Source organism: Musca autumnalis, unplaced genomic scaffold (genome assembly GCF_047663935.1).
Source record: "Musca autumnalis isolate F117 unplaced genomic scaffold, ASM4766393v1 scaffold_5, whole genome shotgun sequence".
Classification (NCBI taxonomy): Eukaryota; Metazoa; Arthropoda; class Insecta; order Diptera; family Muscidae; genus Musca; species Musca autumnalis.
Window position 1 is genome coordinate 78031417 of NW_027412088.1, and position 21383 is coordinate 78052799.

The 21383-nt window shown below is 38.5% G+C and overlaps 1 protein-coding gene across 1 annotated transcript; it reads right to left on the bottom strand.

The window, feature by feature from the left end:
- Window positions 1–17177: 17177 nt before the first annotated feature.
- LOC141406839 (uncharacterized) lies at window positions 17178–21383 on the bottom strand. Its single transcript, XM_073992906.1, has 4 exons — window positions 20900–21383; window positions 20765–20821; window positions 20494–20705; window positions 17178–17296 (listed from the first exon to the last, which is right to left on the bottom strand). The coding sequence occupies exons 2-4, from the start codon at window positions 20803–20805 to the stop codon at window positions 17229–17231; spliced, it is 321 nt and encodes a 106-aa protein (XP_073849007.1). The 5' UTR covers window positions 20806–20821; window positions 20900–21383; the 3' UTR covers window positions 17178–17228.

Consider the following 21383-nt stretch of genomic DNA (forward strand, 5'->3'; position numbering starts at 1 on the left):
CGTAATATTCGTCGGAGACCCTATAAAGTATATATATTATAGATCAGCATAAAATTCTATGTCGATTTGACCATGTCCGTCTGTCCGTCCGTCCGTCCGTCTGTCTGTTGAAATCAAGATACAGCTCGCAATTTTAAAGATAGAGAGTCAAAATTTGGTACAGAAGTTTTTATTACTTGCAGGATGGTTGGTATTGAAAATGGGATATATCGGTCCATAGAACGGTACCTCCCGATTTTCGGTATTTTTAAGGTTTTAGCTTCATTATCCTACCAAAATGGCTAAAACTTGGTACGTAGTCTTCTTTAGGGGTAAAAAACTTTCCCCCAGAATTTTGTCGGTGTCGGTCCACACCTTCATATAGCCCCGATTTTCGGTATTTTTAAGGTTTTAGCTTCATTATCCTACCAAAATGGCTTAAATTTGGTACGTAGTCTTCTTTAGGGGTAAAAAACTTTCCCCCAGAATTTTGCCGGTATCGGTCCACACCTTCATATAGCCCCCATAGAACGGTACCTCCCGATTTTCGGTATTTTTAAGGTTTTAGCTTCAATATCCTACCAAAATGGCTGAAATTTGGTACGTAGTCTGCTTTAGGGGTATAAAACTTTCCCCTAGAATTTTGTCGGTATCGGTCCACACCTTCATATAGCCCCCATAGAACGGTACCTCCCGATTTTCGGTATTTTGAAGGTTTTAGCTTAATTATCCTACCAAAATGAATGAAATTTGGTACGTAGTCTTCTTTAGGGGTAGCAAACTTTCCTCCAGAATTTTGTCGCTATCGGTCCACTCCTTCATATAGCCCCCATAGAACGGTACCTCCCGATTTTCGGTATTTTAAAGGTTTTAGCTTCATTTTCCTACCAAAATGGCTGAAATTTGGTACGTAGTCTTCTTTAGGGGTAAAAAACTTTTCACCAGAATTTTGTCGGTATCGGTCCACTCCTTCATATAGCCCTCATAGAACGGTACCTCCCGATTTTTGGTATTTTGAAGGTTTTAGATTCATTATCACACCGAAATGGCGTTGGTGGTATAAAACTTTCCCCCAGAACTTTGTCGGTATCGGTACATGCCTTCATATAGGCCCCACAGAACGGTACCTCCCAATTTTCGGTATTTTGAACGTTGTGGCCTCAATATTCCACCGAAATGGCTGCAATTTGGTATTTAGACTTCGTTAGGGGTACTCAAACTTCCCCTTTAAATTTATCGGTATAGGTCCACGCCTTCATATAGCCCCCATGGAAAGGTACCTTCCGATTTTTCGTATTTTGAAGGTTGTGTCTTCAATATTCCACCAAAGTGGCTGAAATTTGGTATTTAGTCTTCAATGTGATATTAAACTGTTCGCCAGAGATATATCTGTACAGGTCCACGCTTTCATATTGCCCCATTTCTGACTAAAATTTGTCGGTATAGGTCCAAGTTTCGATATAGCCCCCATAGAACGTTACCTTCCGATTTTCGTAATACTGAAGATTGTGACGTCAATATCCAACCGAAATGGCTGAAATTCGTTATTTCGTCTTCCAAGAGTTATAAAATATTCCAGAAGAGTATTATCAGTATAGGTCCTCGTCTTCCTATAGCGTACTTCTTGATTTTCGGTATTTTTTAAGTTTTAGCCACATTCTCTTACCAAAATATAGGAAATTTGGTATTTAGTCTTCTTTGAGCCTAAAAACTTTCCGTCAGAAATTTGGTGCCTCACATTGTTTTACCGAAATTGCTGACATTTAGTATTAAGTCTTCTTCATACACGAAAGGAAACTAATTATTCCATTTTACTTCAATACAACTTGTGGTGGAGGGTATAACAAGTTCGGTCCAGCCGAACTTAACGCCGTTCTTACTTGTTTTTAATCAGACATTTCTTAATGTACATTTTATTCCACCTATGTTTACATTTGACAGACAATTATGACGAAAAACAAGACATGTCTAATTTTTTAAGAAACACTTAAATTATGACCAGAAATTTATATCAAAGCTTTACTAAAATGGAAATTTTTGAAAATTGTGGATCCAACGAAGTCCAAAAATAAACATAAGAAAAGCACTGTTGGCGTGATACCACTGACCGTCGATAGCTCAGGGATGAAAAGAGAAGAAAATAAAAGACAAACACGAGTGTATCGGTTTCAAATATTTTCGATATGTTTGTGGTAAAAGTGAGTTTCTTTGAATAAGAAACGGTTACCTTTGGTATGTGAAGCTACGAAACGAAAGCAATAGGAGTGTGACTCCTTCGACAGTTAAATAGCAAGTGTCCAATGAGCATAATAGCGGTAACAAGGTTGTGATCAACAACGACGACGGCAGCATTGGAAAGCGCCCCTCTGCATCCGAACTAAGCGAATATGACTTTTAGGAGAGAGTGTGGGAAAGAATTGGCATTCTCTCCCAGCATCCGACCCAGGCGAATATGACTCCTAAAAGAAAGGCAGAGAAGATTTCCCCATTGAGCTCCAAAGAGCGGCCAATTAAGGTGGTTAATTGTAATGCTGACGACGGGGAAACCAATGTATCGAACCTATACATTAGCGTAACCAATGTATCGAACTTATACAAGCACAATATCTAAAACAGAGCAGGATACCGCGTAAAAAGAACTAAAATCGCCATAAGATGGGAAGGAGGTGTAAGGACACCAATATCTCCTACAGGAGATGATCAAATAATTATACGAATTATTAAGCAGATCTATCAGAAGTCATCAACAGATGTTAAAATAAGACTTGACACCGATAAATCAATACAAACCCCTCCGATTCATACCAATGCAGCAAAAATTCAGATTCGTTAGTCATTATGTAACCCATGACAAAGTAATGTAAATAGAAATAACTACTTATATTACTCCTTACTAAGTTATGAGTACGGTGGCACAGAGCTAGTGTGTCCGACTACAAATCAGAGGGTTGTGTGTTCAACGCTCACCGCGGGCCGGGTACTTTTTGTTAAACAAGACATCGAATATTTGGTAGTGCTTATGTAAGCTTTTTAACAACCTTTAATATTCGTGTGCGTTGCCTAGTATGTAGTGTGTTCGGCTACAAAGCAGAAGTTCGTGTGTTCAAATCCAACATATAGCGAAATAAAATAAAAATATGAAGTGCGTTGAAATAGAAAATAAATTCCACATAAAATGATCTATAAATAAAACAAGCAAAAAGACGTTAAGTTCGGCCGGGCCGAACTTTTTATACCCTCCACCAAAATAGTCCTTATTAAAATGGAATAATTAGGGTCCTTTCACAATTTTAGGTGGAACAACTTTTCGACAATGGATAGACTCCTACTGCCTCCAACTATTGCTTAAATAACACTGTGAACACAAATGTTGGGGCATAATTCCTTTTGGAGATGAAAGCCCTTGGTGTGTGTATATTAAAAAGCCCGAAGGACAGATGCGCCGTGAGTCGAACTTTCGCGTTATGGCGTGATGAAGTTTTTGCAAGAGACCCTGTAAGCCATCATGAATTAGCATTATATCTTTGTTTGTTGTTTTTGTAGAGCACTTAAGCAACTGTGAACAAAGATATAACGCTAATTCCTGATGGCCCACAGGGTCTCTAACAAAAATTTCATCACGCCATAACGCGGAAGTTCTACTCACGGCGGATCTGTCCTTCGGGGTTCATAATATACTCACCAAGGTCTTTTTCCCCCAAGAGGAATTTTCCGTGCCCCAGACTTTCACCTCCATTTTGTTGCACAGTGTTATCTAATCTAATCTAAAAAAATGCGTTCAGCTAGGTGAAAGGTACCACCAACGGGGCTATATCAAAGAGTCAACCTATCTTTAAATTTTTTGGCGGAAAAGTTTTATAGCTGCAGTGAACTTCAAGAGTCAAATTGAGGGTAGTTTCATCAAAACAATGTAGACCCTCAAAAATGGACCCATATTGACGAATTTTAGTGAAGAAATTTCGTGACCACTGAAAAGTCCCGAAAATCGGGAGGTACTGTTATATGGGGGATATACCAAAACATGACTCTATATTGACGATTATTTTTGAATAGACAAAATTGTAGCTAAAATTCTCAAAAATACTGATCATTACAGCTAGTACGGTTAAAAATTGCAGCTAAAATTCTCAAAATACCGAAAATCGGGAGATACCGTTATATGGGGGCTATACCAAACATGGACCTATGTGGACGATGTTCCTTTTGAGATGTTTTATGACCACTGAGAACTTTAAATGTCAAATTACAGCTAGTTCGGTTAAAAATTGCAGCTAAAATTCTCAAAATACCGAAAATCGGGAGGTATTGTTGTATGGGGGATATTCCAAAATATGGATCTATATTGACGATTATTTTTGAATAGACAAAATTGTAGCTAAAATTTTAAAAATACCGATCATTACAGCTAGTTCGGTTAAAAATTGCAGCTAAAATTCTCAAAATACCGAACATCGGGAGATACCGTTATATGGGGGCTATACCAAAACACGGACCTATGTGGACGATGTTCTTTTTGAGATGTTTTATGACCACTGAGAACTTTAAATGTCAAATTACAGCTAGTTCGGTTAAAAATTGCAGCTACAATTTTCAAAATACCGAAAATCGGGAGATACCGTTATATGGGGGCTATACCAAAACATGGACCTATGTTGACGATGTTTCGTTGGAGATGTTTTTTGACCACTGAGAACTTCAAATGTCAAATTACAGCTATTTCGGTTAAAAACTGTAGCTAAAATTCTCAAAATACCGAAAATCGGGAGGTACCGTTATATGGGGGCTATACCAAAACATGGACATATGTTGACGATGTTTGGTGGAGATGTTTCATGACCACTGTGAACCTCAAATGGCAAATTACAGCTAGGTCGATAAAAAATTGTAGCTAAAATTCTCAAAATACCGAAAATCGGGAAGTACCGATATATGGGGGCTATACCAAAACATGGACCTATGTTGACGATGTTTCGTGGAAATGTTTCATGACCACTGAGAACCTCAAATGTCAAATTACAGCTAGTTCGGTTAAAAATTGTAACAAAAATGCTCAAAATACCGAAAATCGGGAGGTACGGTTATAAAAGGGGCCATACCAAAACATGGACCTATGTTGACGATGTTTCGTGAAGATGTTTCATGACCACTGAGAACCTCAATTGTCAAATTGCAGATAGTTCGGTTACAAACTGTGGCTAAAATTCTCAAAATACCGAAAATCGGGAGGTACCGTTATATGGGGGCTATACCAAAACATGGACCTATGTTGACGATGTTTGGTGGAGATGTTTCATGACCACTGAGAACCTCAAATGTCAAATTGCAGATAGTTCGGTTAAAAACTGTGGCTAAAATTCTCAAAATACCGCAAATCGGGAGGTACCGTTATATGGGGACTATACCAAAACATGGACCTATGCCCATATCCTTTGGGATATAAGTTTGTTGATCACTAGGAACCCTAAGTGCCAAATTATAGCTAATTCGGTCTGCAAATGTGGCGAAGAACGTCAAAATACCTCAAATCCGGAGGCTATACCAAAGAGTGGACCGATATAGCCCATCTTCGAACTTGACCTGCCTATGGAAAAAAGACCCACGGATGCAAAATTTCAGCACTCTATCTCAATTATTGCGGACGCTAGAGTGATTACAACAGACGGACAGACGGACATGGCTAGATCGTCTTAGAATTTTATCGTGATCAAGAATATATATACTTAATAAGGTCGCAAATGATTAGTTCGATGTGTTACAAACTGAATGACAAACTTAATATACCCACCAGGTAGAAAAAAAAAGAATTTGTCCCCTTATACAAAACATTTGACCCAAAATGTAGAAGGATTTTATATTGCCCTGGAGGATAGAAATGGTACTGGATGGATGAGATTGAGTTATTCATCAGATCCAAGAACTAGCCGGACAGATATTATGTCAAAATCGCACCATATACACACCAGTAGTGCGATTCTCTAAAACATTTTTTGAGTTACCGACAAAAATCGGTAAAATTAAAATGCTTTTAATTCCGGCAATTAACGATATTTTTCGGTAAGTTAGCGACGAATTAAAAGTCGCAAAGTTCTACCGATAGCAAGAGTGTTGTCAACTTTTATTTGAACTTTTCATTCATAATTTTGCGTTTTAATGTTAACGATTCTTGTCGGTAACTAAAAAAATGAGTTAGAGAATCGCCCACAGAAGTGTCGTATAACAGGGTGCTTTGGCATAATACCGTCTCTAAACATATATATTACCTAGTAAAACTAGTTATTTTTTACAAATATGTTTAAATTCTTATCGGACCCCATCAGCTTAAGTAACACTATTCAACACGAAAATTATTAACCATATTCTGACACCGCAGCGTGATAGAAGAACAAATATAAGAAGATACGTGTCCCGGCGATTTTTCCTATCACTTCAACTTTCGCGGTTATGGGTCAACAAAGGCCTGAGGCATTGATGTCAAAAGGGATCATTTTGTGGGGCTCATATCTTCTAAATCGCTGAGAATTTGGGTTTAATCGTGGAAGCAAAGTTGAAGCTCTCGACTTAAACAATAATAATTGTGCACACATAAAATCCATTGAACCTCAACTTCAAGGTCAAATTTCCCCTATAATTTTAGGCTACATATTTCAAACCGAGCAGAATTGAAGCAAACAACCACCTGGAAAATTACCTTAGATCTCAAAAAAACTTTCTAGAACATACGAACTCTGTAGAATTGGTTCTTAATGGCCAAAATAGCAATACAATTGGGATTTTTATCATCTTTTCTCAGTTTCTGCTCCATAGAAACTAAACCGTTGAAAATTCAATAAAAGAATTAACCACATTAATGTTGCAAAAATATCAGTAAACAACTTTCTGAAACATACGAACTGTCTATGAACGCTCCTTATTGGCGAAAATAGCGAAAACTTTTGAAAATATTCGATTTTTATACTTTTTTCTGAGATTCTGGTCCATCGATTTTATATGTTCACAATTATTATTCTTTAAGACGAGAGCTACAACTTTGCTTCCACGAGTAAACCCAAATTCTCAGCGATTTAGAAGATATGAGCCCCACAAAATGATCACTTTTGACATTAATGCCTCAGGCCTTTGTGGGCCCATAACCGCGAAAATTAAAGTGATATGAAAAATCGCCGGTACACGTGTCTTCTTATTTTTGGTATTCTATCACGCTGCGGTGTCGGAATATGGTTAATAAACCATGACTCAAAAAATCGCACACAGTGTAATCTAAATTCATATAGAAAATTCCGGGACTCTAATCTGGACTTTAGACTATTAAATATCGAATAAAACTTTGGTATTTAACAATTATCCTTAGAGCACAGGATTCCAAAGGGGGTGGTTACTTAAAGAAGTGGACCGATTTGGGTTATCTTGGAACTTAAACCAAGTTTGAAATTTTACGATGTGCAAAGTATGGACCAAATCGATCACTCCCTTCAAGAGTTATCGTGAGCATAAATTTTCCGAATATGTTTGAACTTTTGTGGGGAGGGTACAGGAAGGAGTGGACCGATATAACCCATCTGCGAAAGCCAAATTTTGTATCGTGCGCTCCAGTCAGCCAAACAGACAGGCTGACGGACGGACATGGCTAAAGCAACTCCAAATTTTCTGAAACGGACCATTATTTCGATGAGACTCATTTTGACTCGTTAGTATAAATACTGAGGGTATACAAAAACATAAAATATTTGGATCAATATTAAGGAAATTATGAGAATTTCTTTGCACATAGTTTTTGCAGAATTCGACTTTTGCTGATATCTCTGGAACCGTTAGTAAAAAAAATCGGAAAATATAATAATATATTTTTCTGATGAGCAGCATCAACACAGCAAAAAACCAGTGATGAAAACATTAAAGTCGGGCAGAGCCGACTATATGCTATCCTAAACGAAATTTTTTCTAGACCATTTTCCAAATTTAATCAAAATATCTGTATAATAAATAGTACATAAAATCGGGGTAAAATATAAGAGAAAAATTAAAAGAATTAGAGTTTGGTGCACAAAATACCTCAAATCGGGCGAACATATATATGGGAGCTATATCCAAATCTGAACCGATTTCAGAATAATTTGGCACAAATATTTCTAGTTTAACTTCGACGACATTTTCCAAGCTTCATCAAAATTGTACAGAATTTTGGTGTTTGGTGCACCAAATACCACAAATCGGGCGAACATATAAGTTAACGTTACACTCAAATAAACAACAAAGTTCAACGACTGTTGTAGCTTGATACGACATTAAAGTGAAAGCATTCCAGTATTGCAAGACAGCGGAACAACGAGTGCTGTCGAATAAGCCGAATAAGCAATAACTTGTATCTGTAGTAATCAAGTCTAGGTTTATTGACTTTTATATTCATACTTTTTAGTCCGGTCAAAATAGACAGGCGTATAAGGGGGAAATAGCAAAAATTCCCACAAAGCTGAATTTTGGTGGAGAGCTAGGGTTAGCTATTAGAAGCAACGTACTAAAAGTCCCCATCGATCCCATGTGTGCAAAACAAGTTATTCGGGGTCAAAGGTCATTTTTGGAGGCATTATTCAGTTTTTTAATTTTTCTCAAAAACGGTAAGACTTAGCAAAAACCGGCTAAAGTGAAAATTGTAGATTCAATAATTGTCTACAAGAGTGGTCTTTATGGTTCTTAAAAAAGACTTACCATTTTCGAGATATCGCGATCTAAAGGTTAAATAAAAAATTAGCCGCGTAAGTACATTATGAGGCGAGCCGGTTAAAGTAACGACACTATGTGTTAGATACTTCCGTAAGCTTTCAAACGATATCCACTTTGCAGTAATCGGTTCAGTAGAACCGAGTCTAACCCGGTTTTTAAATTTGGCCTTTCGGGTCGAATAACCGGAGAACCGGATCCGCAACCGTTGAAAATTATACATTTCCGTAATCAGTGCAACAAACCCTACCTTCGGACAAAACTTGAAAAAATCGGAGAGTTTTCGTTGGGGGTCGTTCCCGTTGGGCTTTCGATTATACATGTGGGTTAAATGGGCTATTTTCGCATAAAATAACTCTAACGTTGAATAACTCTACTAAACACGCTCCGATTTTGTTGGAATTTTTTTTAGAAGATAGATATAATTTCGCTCTTCAAGAAAATATATATATTTTTTTTTGTGGGGCAGACCCGATTACTTCGCTTATTTTTGCCGGTTCGTCTGAATATGTGCATATTTCCCTTATAAGTGCATAAAAATCATGTATTTTTTAGAACAGCTATATCTCAAGAATGGTTCCTTCTAGGAAAAAAATTATAAAGGTCAAACTCGTAGATAATTTTTGTGTCTACAATATTTACTTTAGTCACTTTTTGATTAGATCAACCGTTTTCAAGAAATAAATCCGAAAACCTAAAAACCCTTAAAATTTGACCTTTGACCCCGAATAATTTTTTTTGCACACAAGGCATCGATGGGGACTTTTAGGACTTTGCTTCTAATGGCAAACCCTAGCTCTCCACCAAAATTCAGCTCTGTGGGAATTTTTGCTATTTCAATGTCTATTTTGACCGGACTATTTAATTCATTCGGTTAAAGTAAGGCACATATCGCCGCCACAACATTATTTTATTATACTGGTTGGCACTTTTTGAGCCATGGCTTATTAACCATATTCTGACATCGCAACGTGGTATAAGACCAGAAATAAGAAGACGCGCGTCCCATGGTCTTTAACAATAACTTCCACTTTTACGGTTATGGGCCCCAAAGACCTTGCTGTCACAAGGGATAATTTTGTCAGGTACATATCTTCTAAACCGCTAAGAATTTGGGTTTACACGTGGAATAAAAGTTGCAGTTCTTCTCTTAAAGAATAATAATTGTGAACATACAAACTCTACAGAAACAAATTCGATCTTTATCCTTTTTTCTCGGTTCCCGCTCGATAGATACTAAACCGTTCAAAATTCAAGAATACAATCAACCACAATAATGTAGCAAATATATCAGCAAATAACTTTCTGGAACATACGAAATGGTCCATTTTGGTCCACAGATACCGAATCGCCTAAAAGTTAAGCATACTGTCAACTACAACAAGTAAGAACGGCGTTAAGTTCGGCAAGGCCGAACTTGTTATACCCTCCACCAAGAGTTGAAGTGAAGTAAAATGGAACAAATAGTTTCCTTTCGTTTATGAAGAAGACTAAATACCAAATTGCAGCAAGTTCAGTGAGACAATGTGGCTAACCTTCAAAATATCGAAATTCGGGATGTACCGTTCCACGGGGCTATATCAAAACGTCGATATATACCTACAAATTTCTGGCGGAAAGTTTTTAAACACAAAGAAGACTAAATACCAAATGTCCGATATTTGGGTAAAACATTCAAAATATCGAAAATTAAGAGGTACGCTTCTTTGGGAGATATAGAAACCAGCGGACCAATACTGATAATTCCCTTCCGGAATATTTTATAACCACATGGAAGACTAAATAACAAATGTCAGTCTTTCGGTGGGATATTGACGTCACAACCTTCAGAATTACGAAAATCGGGAGGTACCGTTCTTGGGGGGCTACTTCGAAACGGGGACATATACCGACTTATTTCAGACAGAAAGCTTTTACTTATAACAAAGACTAATACTAAAAGCCACAACCTTTAAAATACGGAAAATCGGGTGGTACCGTTCTATGGGGGCTATATGAAGACGTGGACCTAAAACTACATATTTCAGAGGGAAAGTTTTATACCCTCAACCAAATCTAAATACCAAATTTCAGATGTTTCGGTGGGATATTGAGGCCACAACCTTCAATGTATAGCAAATCGGGATGTATCGTTCTAGGGGGGCTATATGAAGATGTGGACCTATACCGACAATTTTCAGTTCAAAATTGTTATACCTTTAACGAAGACCAAATACCATTTAAGTGTTATATTGAGGCCACAACCTTCAAAATACCGAAAATGCGGAGGTACCATTCTATGGGAGCTATATAAAGAGGTGGACCTAAATCTAAAAATTTTAGGTGAAAAATTTTATACCATTCACGAAAACCAAATACTAAATTTCAGTCATTTTGGTGGGATATTGTAGCCACAAACTTCAAAATACCGAAAATCGGATGGTAAAGACGAGGACCTAAATCTATAAATTTTAGGTGAAATTTTTATACCCTTCACGAAAACCAAATACTAAGTTTCAGTCATTTCGGTGGGATATTGTGGCTACAACTTTCAAAATAACAATCTTCAAAATACCGAAAATCGGGAGCTACCGTTCTATGGGGACTATATCAAAACGTGGACCTATACCCTCCAAATTTCAGGTGGAAAGTTATGTGTCCGCAACGAAGACTAAATACCTAATTTCAGCCATTACGCCGGGATATTGAGGACAGAACCATGAAAATTCCGAAAATCGGAAGGTGCCGTTCTATGAGGGTTATATGGTGGCGTGGACCTGCAGCGACAAATTTCAGGTGTAAAGTTATATACCGCCAATGAAGACTAAGAACCAAATTTCAGCCATTTCGGTGTGACAATACCGAAAATTGGAATATACCGTTCTAGGGGGGGCTATAAGAAGTCGGCGACCTATATCGACAAATTTAAGGTGGAAAATTGTATACCCACAACGAAGACTAGATACCAAATTTTTTGCCAGTTCGGTCGGATATTGAGGCAAAGTCCTTCAAAATACCGAAAATCGGGAGGTACTAATCTATGAGGGGGTTATATGAAGACGTGGAACTGTACCTACCAACTTTAGGTGGAAAGTTTAAACCTATTAGGAAGAATAAATACCAAATTTCAGTCATTTCGGTGAGACATTGAGTCTACAACGTTCAAAATACCGAAAATTCGGTAGAAGCTACTATAACAAATTATAAAGCTTTATGTTAAATACTGAGAGTTGCATCTTGATTTCAACAGACAGACGGAAACAGAATGTTATGCTTTATTTGGTTTTCGATGAATATTTCAATGTCTTACAAATGGAATGATAAATTTAAGAATATAAAAAAGCGATAAGTTCGACAGGCCGAATTTGTTATATTCCCCACCATAATATATCCTGGATTAATATGAAAATAACAAGTTTTCCATCTGTTACGAGAGTAGTAATTTTCACAATTTGTGGAGGGGGCTATACCTAAACGTCGACCTTTGTCTATAATATTCGGCGGAGAAGTATTTTGACTTCTAAGTACCCCAAATACAGCTAATTCGGTCTGACAATGTACCTAAAAACTTAAAAAAATAACTCAAATCGGGCTGTACAGTTATATGTGAGCTATTCCAAAACGAGGACCTATGTCCACAATTTTTGGTGGAGAAGTTATTTGACCACTTCGAAACTGTAATGCCAAATTATAGCTAATTCGGTCTGGAAATGTAAATAAAAAGGCCAAAATACCTGAAATCGTTTGGGCCGATGTAGCCTATCTTCGAACATGACCTATTTGTCAACTTTTCTGGATATTAAAGTGATTACCACAGACGGACGGACTTGCATAGATCGACTCAAAATTAATTAAGAATATATGCACGTTATAAGGTCGCAAATGATTATTCCATTGTGTTCCAAACGAAAAACAAAACAAACTGTACCATCCATTCTATGGGGTAGGGTATAAATAGATCATTAATTAGACAAACAGTATTATTTGCTCTATCATTGCAAATCTCGTTTTCTGCACAATATTATTAAATTAATTCAGCTATTTTTGTTTGAACATTTGTTTTATTTTTGGAAATTTTTGCTACTGCGTCACTGTATCTCATATCAAGTCATTTAAATACAGACGCTAAATATGAAGCGTCAGCAGTGTCGCATCACTGTAGCAAAAATATTGATGAAATAAATTTAGCTTCAAAATAATTTTATTCAAAACATAAAATTAACGATGCCTTCAGTATGGGGTGGGTCAGCAAGCCAAGCAAATATTACATCGCTCATTTACTCAAATATAGAGACATCTCAAAACATCTAGTGTCGGGAAAAACGCCTTTTAAGTTGGCGATTGAAATTTGACTTTGAAGCAATAACAAAAATAAACAAAATCGGAGCATATTTTGCAAACAGCTAGCCAGATATCACGGCTTAATTTCTGTGCAAGATCAAGCCTGATTTGAAGTGCTTTACTGCTTCATAAACTCAAAAAATGATTTTGTTTAATTATGCCAAAGTCGGAGTAAATGAGCTGTAACTCGTCGAGTTTTGGAGATATAAATATAACTTTGACACAATTTTTATTTAACATTTAATTTATTTTAATTTAATTATACCCTCAGCATTTATGCTAACGAGGGTATATACACTTTCATACGGGCAAAATATGCCTCATCGAAATAATGGTTTTAGACCCCAAGTATGTTTGGACGAAATCCGTTTCAGACAATTTGGAGTCGATTTAGCAATGTCCGTCCGTCTGTCTTTCAGGCTGGCTGGTGCGCACGATAACTCTCGAACGGACTAACCGATTCGAACCAAATGGGTATCGTAATATTTTTCCTAAACTTAGTTTAAGTTCGAAGATGGGCCATATCCGTCCACTCCTTCGGGTACCTCCCCCACAAAAGTTCGGAAAATGTATGCGCACGATAACTCTTGAAGGGAGTAACCGGTTTAGTCTATACTTTGCACATCCTGAAATTTCTACCAGACTTAGATGAGGTTCCAATATGGACCCAATCGGTGCACTCCTTCGGGTACCTCCCACACAAAATTTCGGAAAAGTTCAGTTTTGGACCAGCTCTCGAATCACTTTGCTTTTGTTGTAACAATTTGTATTCAATGCCCCCCATACGACGGTACAAGTTTCATCAGGGGCAAGTCTATGCTCCCTGAGAAAATAGCCTGAAAGTTGCATAAAAAAAAACCAATGACACCGTGTGTAGTTGTTGGAGAGCAAGATAACTCTCCAACGGATCGATTCGGTGCAACATTTGGCCTTCGTAATATTTTGTCCAAACTTAGTTTACGTTCGGAGATAAGCCATATCGGTCCACTCCTTCAGATATCTCCCCCACAAAAGTTCAAAAATGTTCGGAAAAATTGTGCGCACAATAACTCTAATAAGGGAATGACCGATTTGGTCCATACTTTACACATCCTAATATATCTACACAGGTATAGATCAGGATCGAGTATGGACTATATTTGTCCAGTCCTTCGGGTACCTCCCACACAAAATTTTGGAAAAGTTCAGTTTAGGACCAGCACTCGAATCGCATTAATTTGAGTTGTAACAACTTGTATTCAATGCCCCCCCCCCCCCCCCTTCGATGGTACAAGTTTTTTAGGGGCAAGTAAATACTTCCTGAGCAAATAGCCCCAAAGTTGTAAAAATCCCTATGGCACCATGTGTAGTGACTGGAGCACACTATAGTACTCGAACGGGTCAACCGATTTGGTCCGAAATTTGGACTTCGTCATACTTTGTCCAAAGTTAGTTTCAGTTTGAAGATGGGCAATACCGGTCCACAACTTCCAGTACTTCCCCCCAAAATTTAAAAAAAGTCACTGAAATGGTATCCTCCATACACTTTCTTGAACGGGGTAACCAATTTGTTCCAAACTTTGGATCATTTTATATTTTGTCTAAATTTATTTTAACTTCTAAAATGGCCCATATTTGTCATCTCCTTAATGTGCCTTCCCTGCAAAAGTTCAACATTTGTGTTTAAGTGCAGTTTTGGGTCTTTTCGAAATGTATGCCGATGCTATTCGTTGTGGTCATGTTTATAGCGGTTTTATGTTTTCCGTGGACAATTTCATGCTTCCTGGCATACTGGTCCAAATGTTATACAAAATAAAATCCACTTTCATAATGGACTATGTCGGTCTATTCCTTCAAGTATCTGCTCCGCTTTTGAACTTAATTCCTAATCCACATTTTTGTCTGTAAGTTCAAATGTGTAAAAAAGGGCCACAAAATTCTGAAAAGATCCTATCCGATCTGTCCGTAGATGAAAGTTTCAATTCACATAGGCTGATGGTATACCTCTGGCGGCAAAGCCGACAGATATTTTTTTTACTTGTTTATTTAAAAATTAAGTATTAAGATGGCTTTAACATGTTTTGTTTTATTTTTCTAATAGAAAATATTCTTTTTGTAACAACTACTAAACAAGCACAATAATTTTTCGCGAAATTAGCAATATCTCTACCCTTTTATTACAACCTACTAGGTTGTATATCTCTTATCTCACACTTTCACATCAACAGTGACTCACAATTTAGATTTCAGAATGTTTGAACGAAATCTGTTTTAGACAATTTGGAGTCACTTTAGTCAGTCCGTCTGTCGGTCTGACTCGTTTGCACTTGGTAACATATATCAAGTTTGAAGATAGCCCTCATCGGTTACAGCTTCGGGTGGTTCCACATGTGTCCAAAACAATTTGTTTTTTGGACTCCCACCTCCTATTTTTTCATTTCATCCAAAATCCAATCGGTTAACGTTAATCCGTGCCACCCTAGCGATCTTTGCTAACATAGTAATTTGTATGTGACCAAAGGTGCGTTTTCACTGAAGGCCGCAATTATGGTTCAATCGATAAAAAAGACTAACAGTTCATAGTTGTGGCTAAAAAATGAAATCCTCACAAAAATGTGTGAAATTTGAAAAATTTTCGCAAAAGTGCAGTTTAATGATATGTGTCAAATTGTTTCAAACTACAGTCGAACTTCTCTATAACGTAGTAGTTGGGGACTGACGAATTACTACTTTATAGAGAAAATTCGTTATAGAGAAACCGGTGCAAAAAGGCAAACCAGTCATTTTAAAGAAATAATATGAATCTTTGCACGGTAGTCATTGGAATTTTAACGTATTTTCAATCAAATTTTATTCTAAAAGCGGTAATAAATGAGTTGTGTTTTGTGAACTTCAATAATAAAGAGCGTTGACGAATGTGTTGTGTTTCAAATATGTTGTGTAAACCAAAATGAGCAAGTTTCTAATTACAGTCTAAGTTGTTTATAACGTCGGTCAAGGGACCGGCTAAAATCGGACGCTATAACGATTTTTATAAAAGAGGTAAAATTATATTATGTATAGTGACTTTTGGGAATAAAAACGTTGTTTTATTAAGTAAATAAATAAAATCAATTCCATTTTTTTTACTTTTTCTTTCTATATACCTAAGTTTAAATGACTAAAAACAAACTAATAAGAAATAACGACATTAAATTCATTCTTCAGCAGATATATCACCTTAAAATAGGATATGGTTCTATTTCTAATTTTATTTGTATTACAGTGTTTTATTTAACATGCTTTGGTGTGTGTTTAGTTCAAATCTGGTAACTCATTTTTAACACGGTTGCAGTTGACCAATCGAACTAAAACTTGGCACACTTTTCAGATTTGGATGGCAATACACGGATATGAAATCAAAACCGATATTGGTCCATTTTTACACTGTTTTACAGTGTTTTATCTAATTTGCTTTTCAAATCTGGTAACTAATTTTTCACACAGTTGCAGTTGACCAATCGAACTTAAAATTTGCACACATTTCAGATTTGGATGACAATACAGGAATATGAAATCAAAACCAATATTGGTCCATTCTAACAGTGTTTTTACAGTGTCTATCTTAACCCCCTTTTCAAGTCTGGTAACTGGTTTTTAAAACGGTTGCAGTTGACCAATCGAAGTAAAACTTTGCACACTTTTCAGATTTAGATGACAATACGTGAATATGAAACCAAAATCAATATGGGTCCATTTTTCCTATAGCCCCCATATAACGGTATCACCCGATTTCCGGTCTTTTGCTTTTCAAATCTGGTAACTCATTTTTCACACAGTTGCAAACGCTCAAATAAAACGCTTGCATTTAAATTATAAATGGTGGCAAAATTAAACGGCAAGCGTTTTATTTGAGAGATTCCATCATGAGAAAGAATACATATATTTATTGAGGCTAAGCGACAAATAATTTATTATTTTTTAAATTATATTTTATTTTGTTTTAATTTATTTTAGTTTGTATTTTGAATTCCGACATAAGTTTTAAATTTAACTCAGATTTTGAAAGGGTTTCAAAACTCATTTTTGTTTGTAACATCTTTTGAGTAAATAAATTTTTGAAGAGGTTCTACAGCTAGACACGCCTTTGACGCTGACAGCATTTGAAATTCTGTCTCTGTAGTATCCGCAGTTTCTTCGTTAGACTTAGGTTAGGTTAGGTTTGGGGATGTGTAGTCAATATATATGTATATTGACTACGCCACTCGGAGACCTTTCGGTCCATTGTGATCATCCATAAAGAAAAAAGGAGGTTCAGAGTTACCTGAAAAGAGAAGAGAAAAGAGAGAAGAATAAAGAAAAAAGGGGGAGTGTGGTTTGGAGAGTAGTAATAAATGAATTATTTATAAGAAAGAATGAAGATGTAATAAAGACAGAGAGGGTGGTTTATTTGGCGATGGTGGAAAAAACTGTCAGAGAAGTAGTTACGCTTATGGGTCGCGCCGTCCCAGCCACTTCAGATTTTTGATGATGTTGTTTATGATTGTTGGTTCCATGTTTGAGTAGAAAGTTAAGCTTGGAGGAAAGCGTATTCCTGTTAATCTATACCGCTTTCGAGTTAACATCGGGCAACGACATAAAATATGCTCGATCGTCTCCGTTTCCTCCTCATCTTCACAGAGCCCGCAATAGTCCACGCCATCATCCTGCCATTTGCCGATAAAAGCTCGGATGTTGCAATGGCCGGTAATGACTCCCGTCAATACCCTGATTTCTGACTTACTCAAACTTAAAAGCGAAGTTGTTCTCTTTGTTGAAAGATTCGGCCAAATGGCCCTTGACACGTTGCACCTTGGTTCATTATGCCATAGTTCCTTGGCCTGTTCTTCAAAGAACGTCTCCACCTTCCGAAAAACGTGACATATGGGTGGTTTAATAGAAACAGTGATAGCTTGACTTGTTGATTGAGATCCGTGTCTTGCCAGTTCATCTGCCTTCTCGTTTCCCACAATGTCACAGTGTCCCGGTACCCAGCAGAGTCGGACAGCGTTAGTTAGGTTCGCCAAGGCAGTTCTACACTCAAGAACGGCCTCAGACTTGATATTGGGGGATTTGATGGCTTTAAGAGCCGGCTGACTATCAACGAAGATAGTCACCGGTTCAAAGATTTCAGCATCCAGACTTTTTATCAACTCTGCGGCCATTTTGATCGCGAAGATTTCTGCTTGGAAAACGCTACAGTCGCTGTTCAACCTATAAGAGTACTCGAGGCAAAGCTTTTCGCAGTAGACGCCAGCTCCGGTACCTTCTTCCATCTTGGAACCGTCTGTATAGAAAGCCAGACCGTCCAGAGGAGGGTTACTACGGATCCAGTCATCTCTACTAGGGATAACGACCTCAAAATCATCAAATCTATGGATTGTTGATAAGTAGTCGCTGAACTTCCCCTGCTGATTTAAGCCAAGGTTTGGCCCTAGCTCTCGAAGAATGCATGCATGACCATAGGTGCTGCCACGCCAACGATTCAATTCATGTAGCCTTAGAGCACTACGTGCTGCTTGACCTTTGATGCTAATTCTCGTGGGCAAGAGGTTTAGCATCGCGTTCAGAGCTGCTTGTGGTGTACTTCTAAAAGCTCCAGTTATCAGGATCGAGGCTGCCCTTTGCACCTTGTCTATGCTGCCCGAGTTCGATTTATGTCGAAGCGCATGCCACCAGACAAGACATCCATAGGATAGTATGGGTCTCACCACAGTATTATACAACCAGTGTATAATAGCTGGATTTAGACCCCAACTTTTCCCAATCGAATTCTTACATGAATAGAGTGCGATCATACCTCTCTTCGTCCGTTCCTCGACGTTCCTTTTCCATCTCAGTTGAGAATCCAGGATTGTACCTAGGTATTTGGCCTCAGGAGATAGATGCAACTGCACTCCATCCAATGTTGGTGGTATGAAGTCGCCAAGCTTACGCTTTCTGGTGAACAATACCAGTTCTGTTTTCGTTGGATTTACACCAAGGCCATTTGTGGTGGCCCAACGAGACAGCTTTGATAAGGCTCCTTGCATAAGCTCCGAAATAGTGGACAAGAATTTGCCAGTTATTAGTAAAACTACATCATCCGCGTATGCGACAACCTTGATGCCCTGATTGTCGAATTCCGCCAAAATATTGTTTATCACAAGTAGCCACAGCAGCGGTGAGAGTACACCTCCCTGGGGAGTACCTCTAGTTACTGTCTTCCTTGTTGTCAACTCCCCAATACTGGAATTTATGATCCTGCTCTCCAGCATTCTCTTTATCCAGCAGATCAGGGTTTCCGGGGTGTTGACCGATCTAAGCGAGAGATGAATGGATTCAAGTTTTACGTTGTTAAAGGCTCCTTCTATATCCAGGAAAGCCGCCAAGGTAAAGTTTGAGTTCTCCATATTTCTCTCAATGAAACCCACGACCTCATGAAGAGCAGTTTCGACAGATTTACCTTTCATGTAGGCATGCTGCGAGTTGCTCAGCGAGGCAGTGTCTACAAAGCTCCTAATCTCCAGATCGATCAGTCGTTCGAGTGTCTTGAGGAGAAAGGAGGATAGACTAATAGGTCTGTAGTCTTTCGGTGCAGAGTGACTGGCTTTCCCCGCTTTGGGGATGTAAGTTACCTTTACCTCTTTCCACAGATCTGGTACGCAGGAAAGAAACAAACAGGCCCTGAAGATCTCCTCCAGAATTTGGTATATCTGCGGTGCAGCAAAATGAAGCATCGCAGGAATTACTCCATCTGGACCAGGTGACTTATAGGGTTTGAATGTACTTACTGCCCACTTTATTTTGTTTCTGCTTACAACCTTATCAATGAGGCTCTCGTCCACTGACTCTTGGACTTGGAAGTTGTCACATTCAATGTGAAGGTTACTGGCCTCCGTGCAGTCAGGGAAGTGGGTCTCAGCTAGAAGGTTTAGAGTCTCAAGACCTGAGTCTGTCCACGTGCCGTCCGGTTTTTTGACACTACCGATGGATTTGGGGTCCTTCGAGAGTATCTTACGGAATCTGGCAGCGTCGTTTACCCCTTCTACAGACTCACAGAAGCAAACCCATGACTTCTTTTTGGCGCGCTTGATTTCACTCTTGTATTTGGTGAAACTCGCTTTATACGATTCCCAGTCACTGTCAAGTTTCGTCGAGTGCGGTTGGACACCTTACTGTTAAGCTCAGCAACTGTTTCTATCCTTCCGGGGAGTGTCAGTTGATGGTTCGTCAGATCAGTGAACCTTCTCCAGTCCGTCCTTCTCGGGTTCCTATAAGGATTTTGGCGGACTCCGTCGAAAGAGATTTCAAAGTATATCCTCATATGATCCGAAAAGGAGCATTTGTTGGATACCCTCCATTTCCTGACGACAGAATCATCTAAATTAGACAGGGTTAGATCAATGACCTCCTCCCTGTCTCTAATTTTAAAGGTGGGATCGTTTCCTATATTACATATTCTTAGATTGTAAGATAATATAAAATTGAAAATCGACTCACCTCTAGTGTTTGTGTCTTTGCTGCCCCAGTGAAAATGGTGGGCGTTGGCGTCACATCCAAGGATAACGTTACAAACGCCCAGGTTCTCCTTTAGCAGCCTGTGTACCCCCTGATTTGGTGGATCAGGGTCCTCATACGGCATGTAGATTGAGGACAGGAGAGTGGCCTTCTCCCTGCCGTTCTCCAGTCGCACCGTGCACATGTCTCCATTACTGTAATTAGATAGAAAGATTAGATTGAGGTTCTTCCTACCTACCACACAGGTCCTCACCTTGTCCCCTTCGGACGATGCGAAGACCTCGAAGTTGGCATTGTTCAGTCCAGAGACCTTATTTTTATATATATTAGGTTCCTGGACTAGAACAATGTCTACCTCTGAGTTCGTGAGGGACAGGGGTAGTTCGGCGGCAGCTGCTTTACAATGATGCAGATTAATCTGCAAAATGCGTAGCACCTGCCGCCTACCTACTCCTACTGATTTCCGCGAGGTGGAATCAGTCGGAACCGAACCCATCCTGAACCGAAGTTCAGTTTTCCCTCACGAATCTTAAGGTACTCCTCTCCTGAGGAGTCTACCGCCATCTTGATGTCCATCCCTCCATTCTCCTTACAAGGGGTGAGACTCATTACAGTCCAGTCCATAGTAAGGAGACCTGGGTTCTGGAGCTCCAGCATCCTCAGCAGAAGTTCCTTATCCACGGTAGGTGGGGGAACCCATGCTGGGAATACCTTCCTGGACGGAATCTCCGTTATAGACACCGCAGCAATTTTTGCCCCCTCCCAAAGTTCATCAAAGCCATTAACTGTCTTCTTAAGGTACTCTTGCGAGCTCCTGTTGAGACATTTAATGACTTTAACTCCCTTGTGAAGGAAGGCGCCACCAAACTGGC

Bases quoted from the DNA above. Each gene is read 5' to 3' on its own strand.
- LOC141406839 (XM_073992906.1), bottom strand. From the start codon at position 20,805: ATGCCAACTTCGAGGTCTTCGCATCGTCCGAAGGGGACAAG. The intron at 20,706-20,764 runs GTGAGGACCTGT...ATCTAATTACAG, and splicing joins CATCGTCCGAAGGGGACAAG to TAATGGAGACATGTGCACGG. The intron at 17,297-20,493 runs GTGAGTCGATTT...TTCTCTTTTCAG, and splicing joins CAAAGACACAAACACTAGAG to GTAACTCTGAACCTCCTTTT.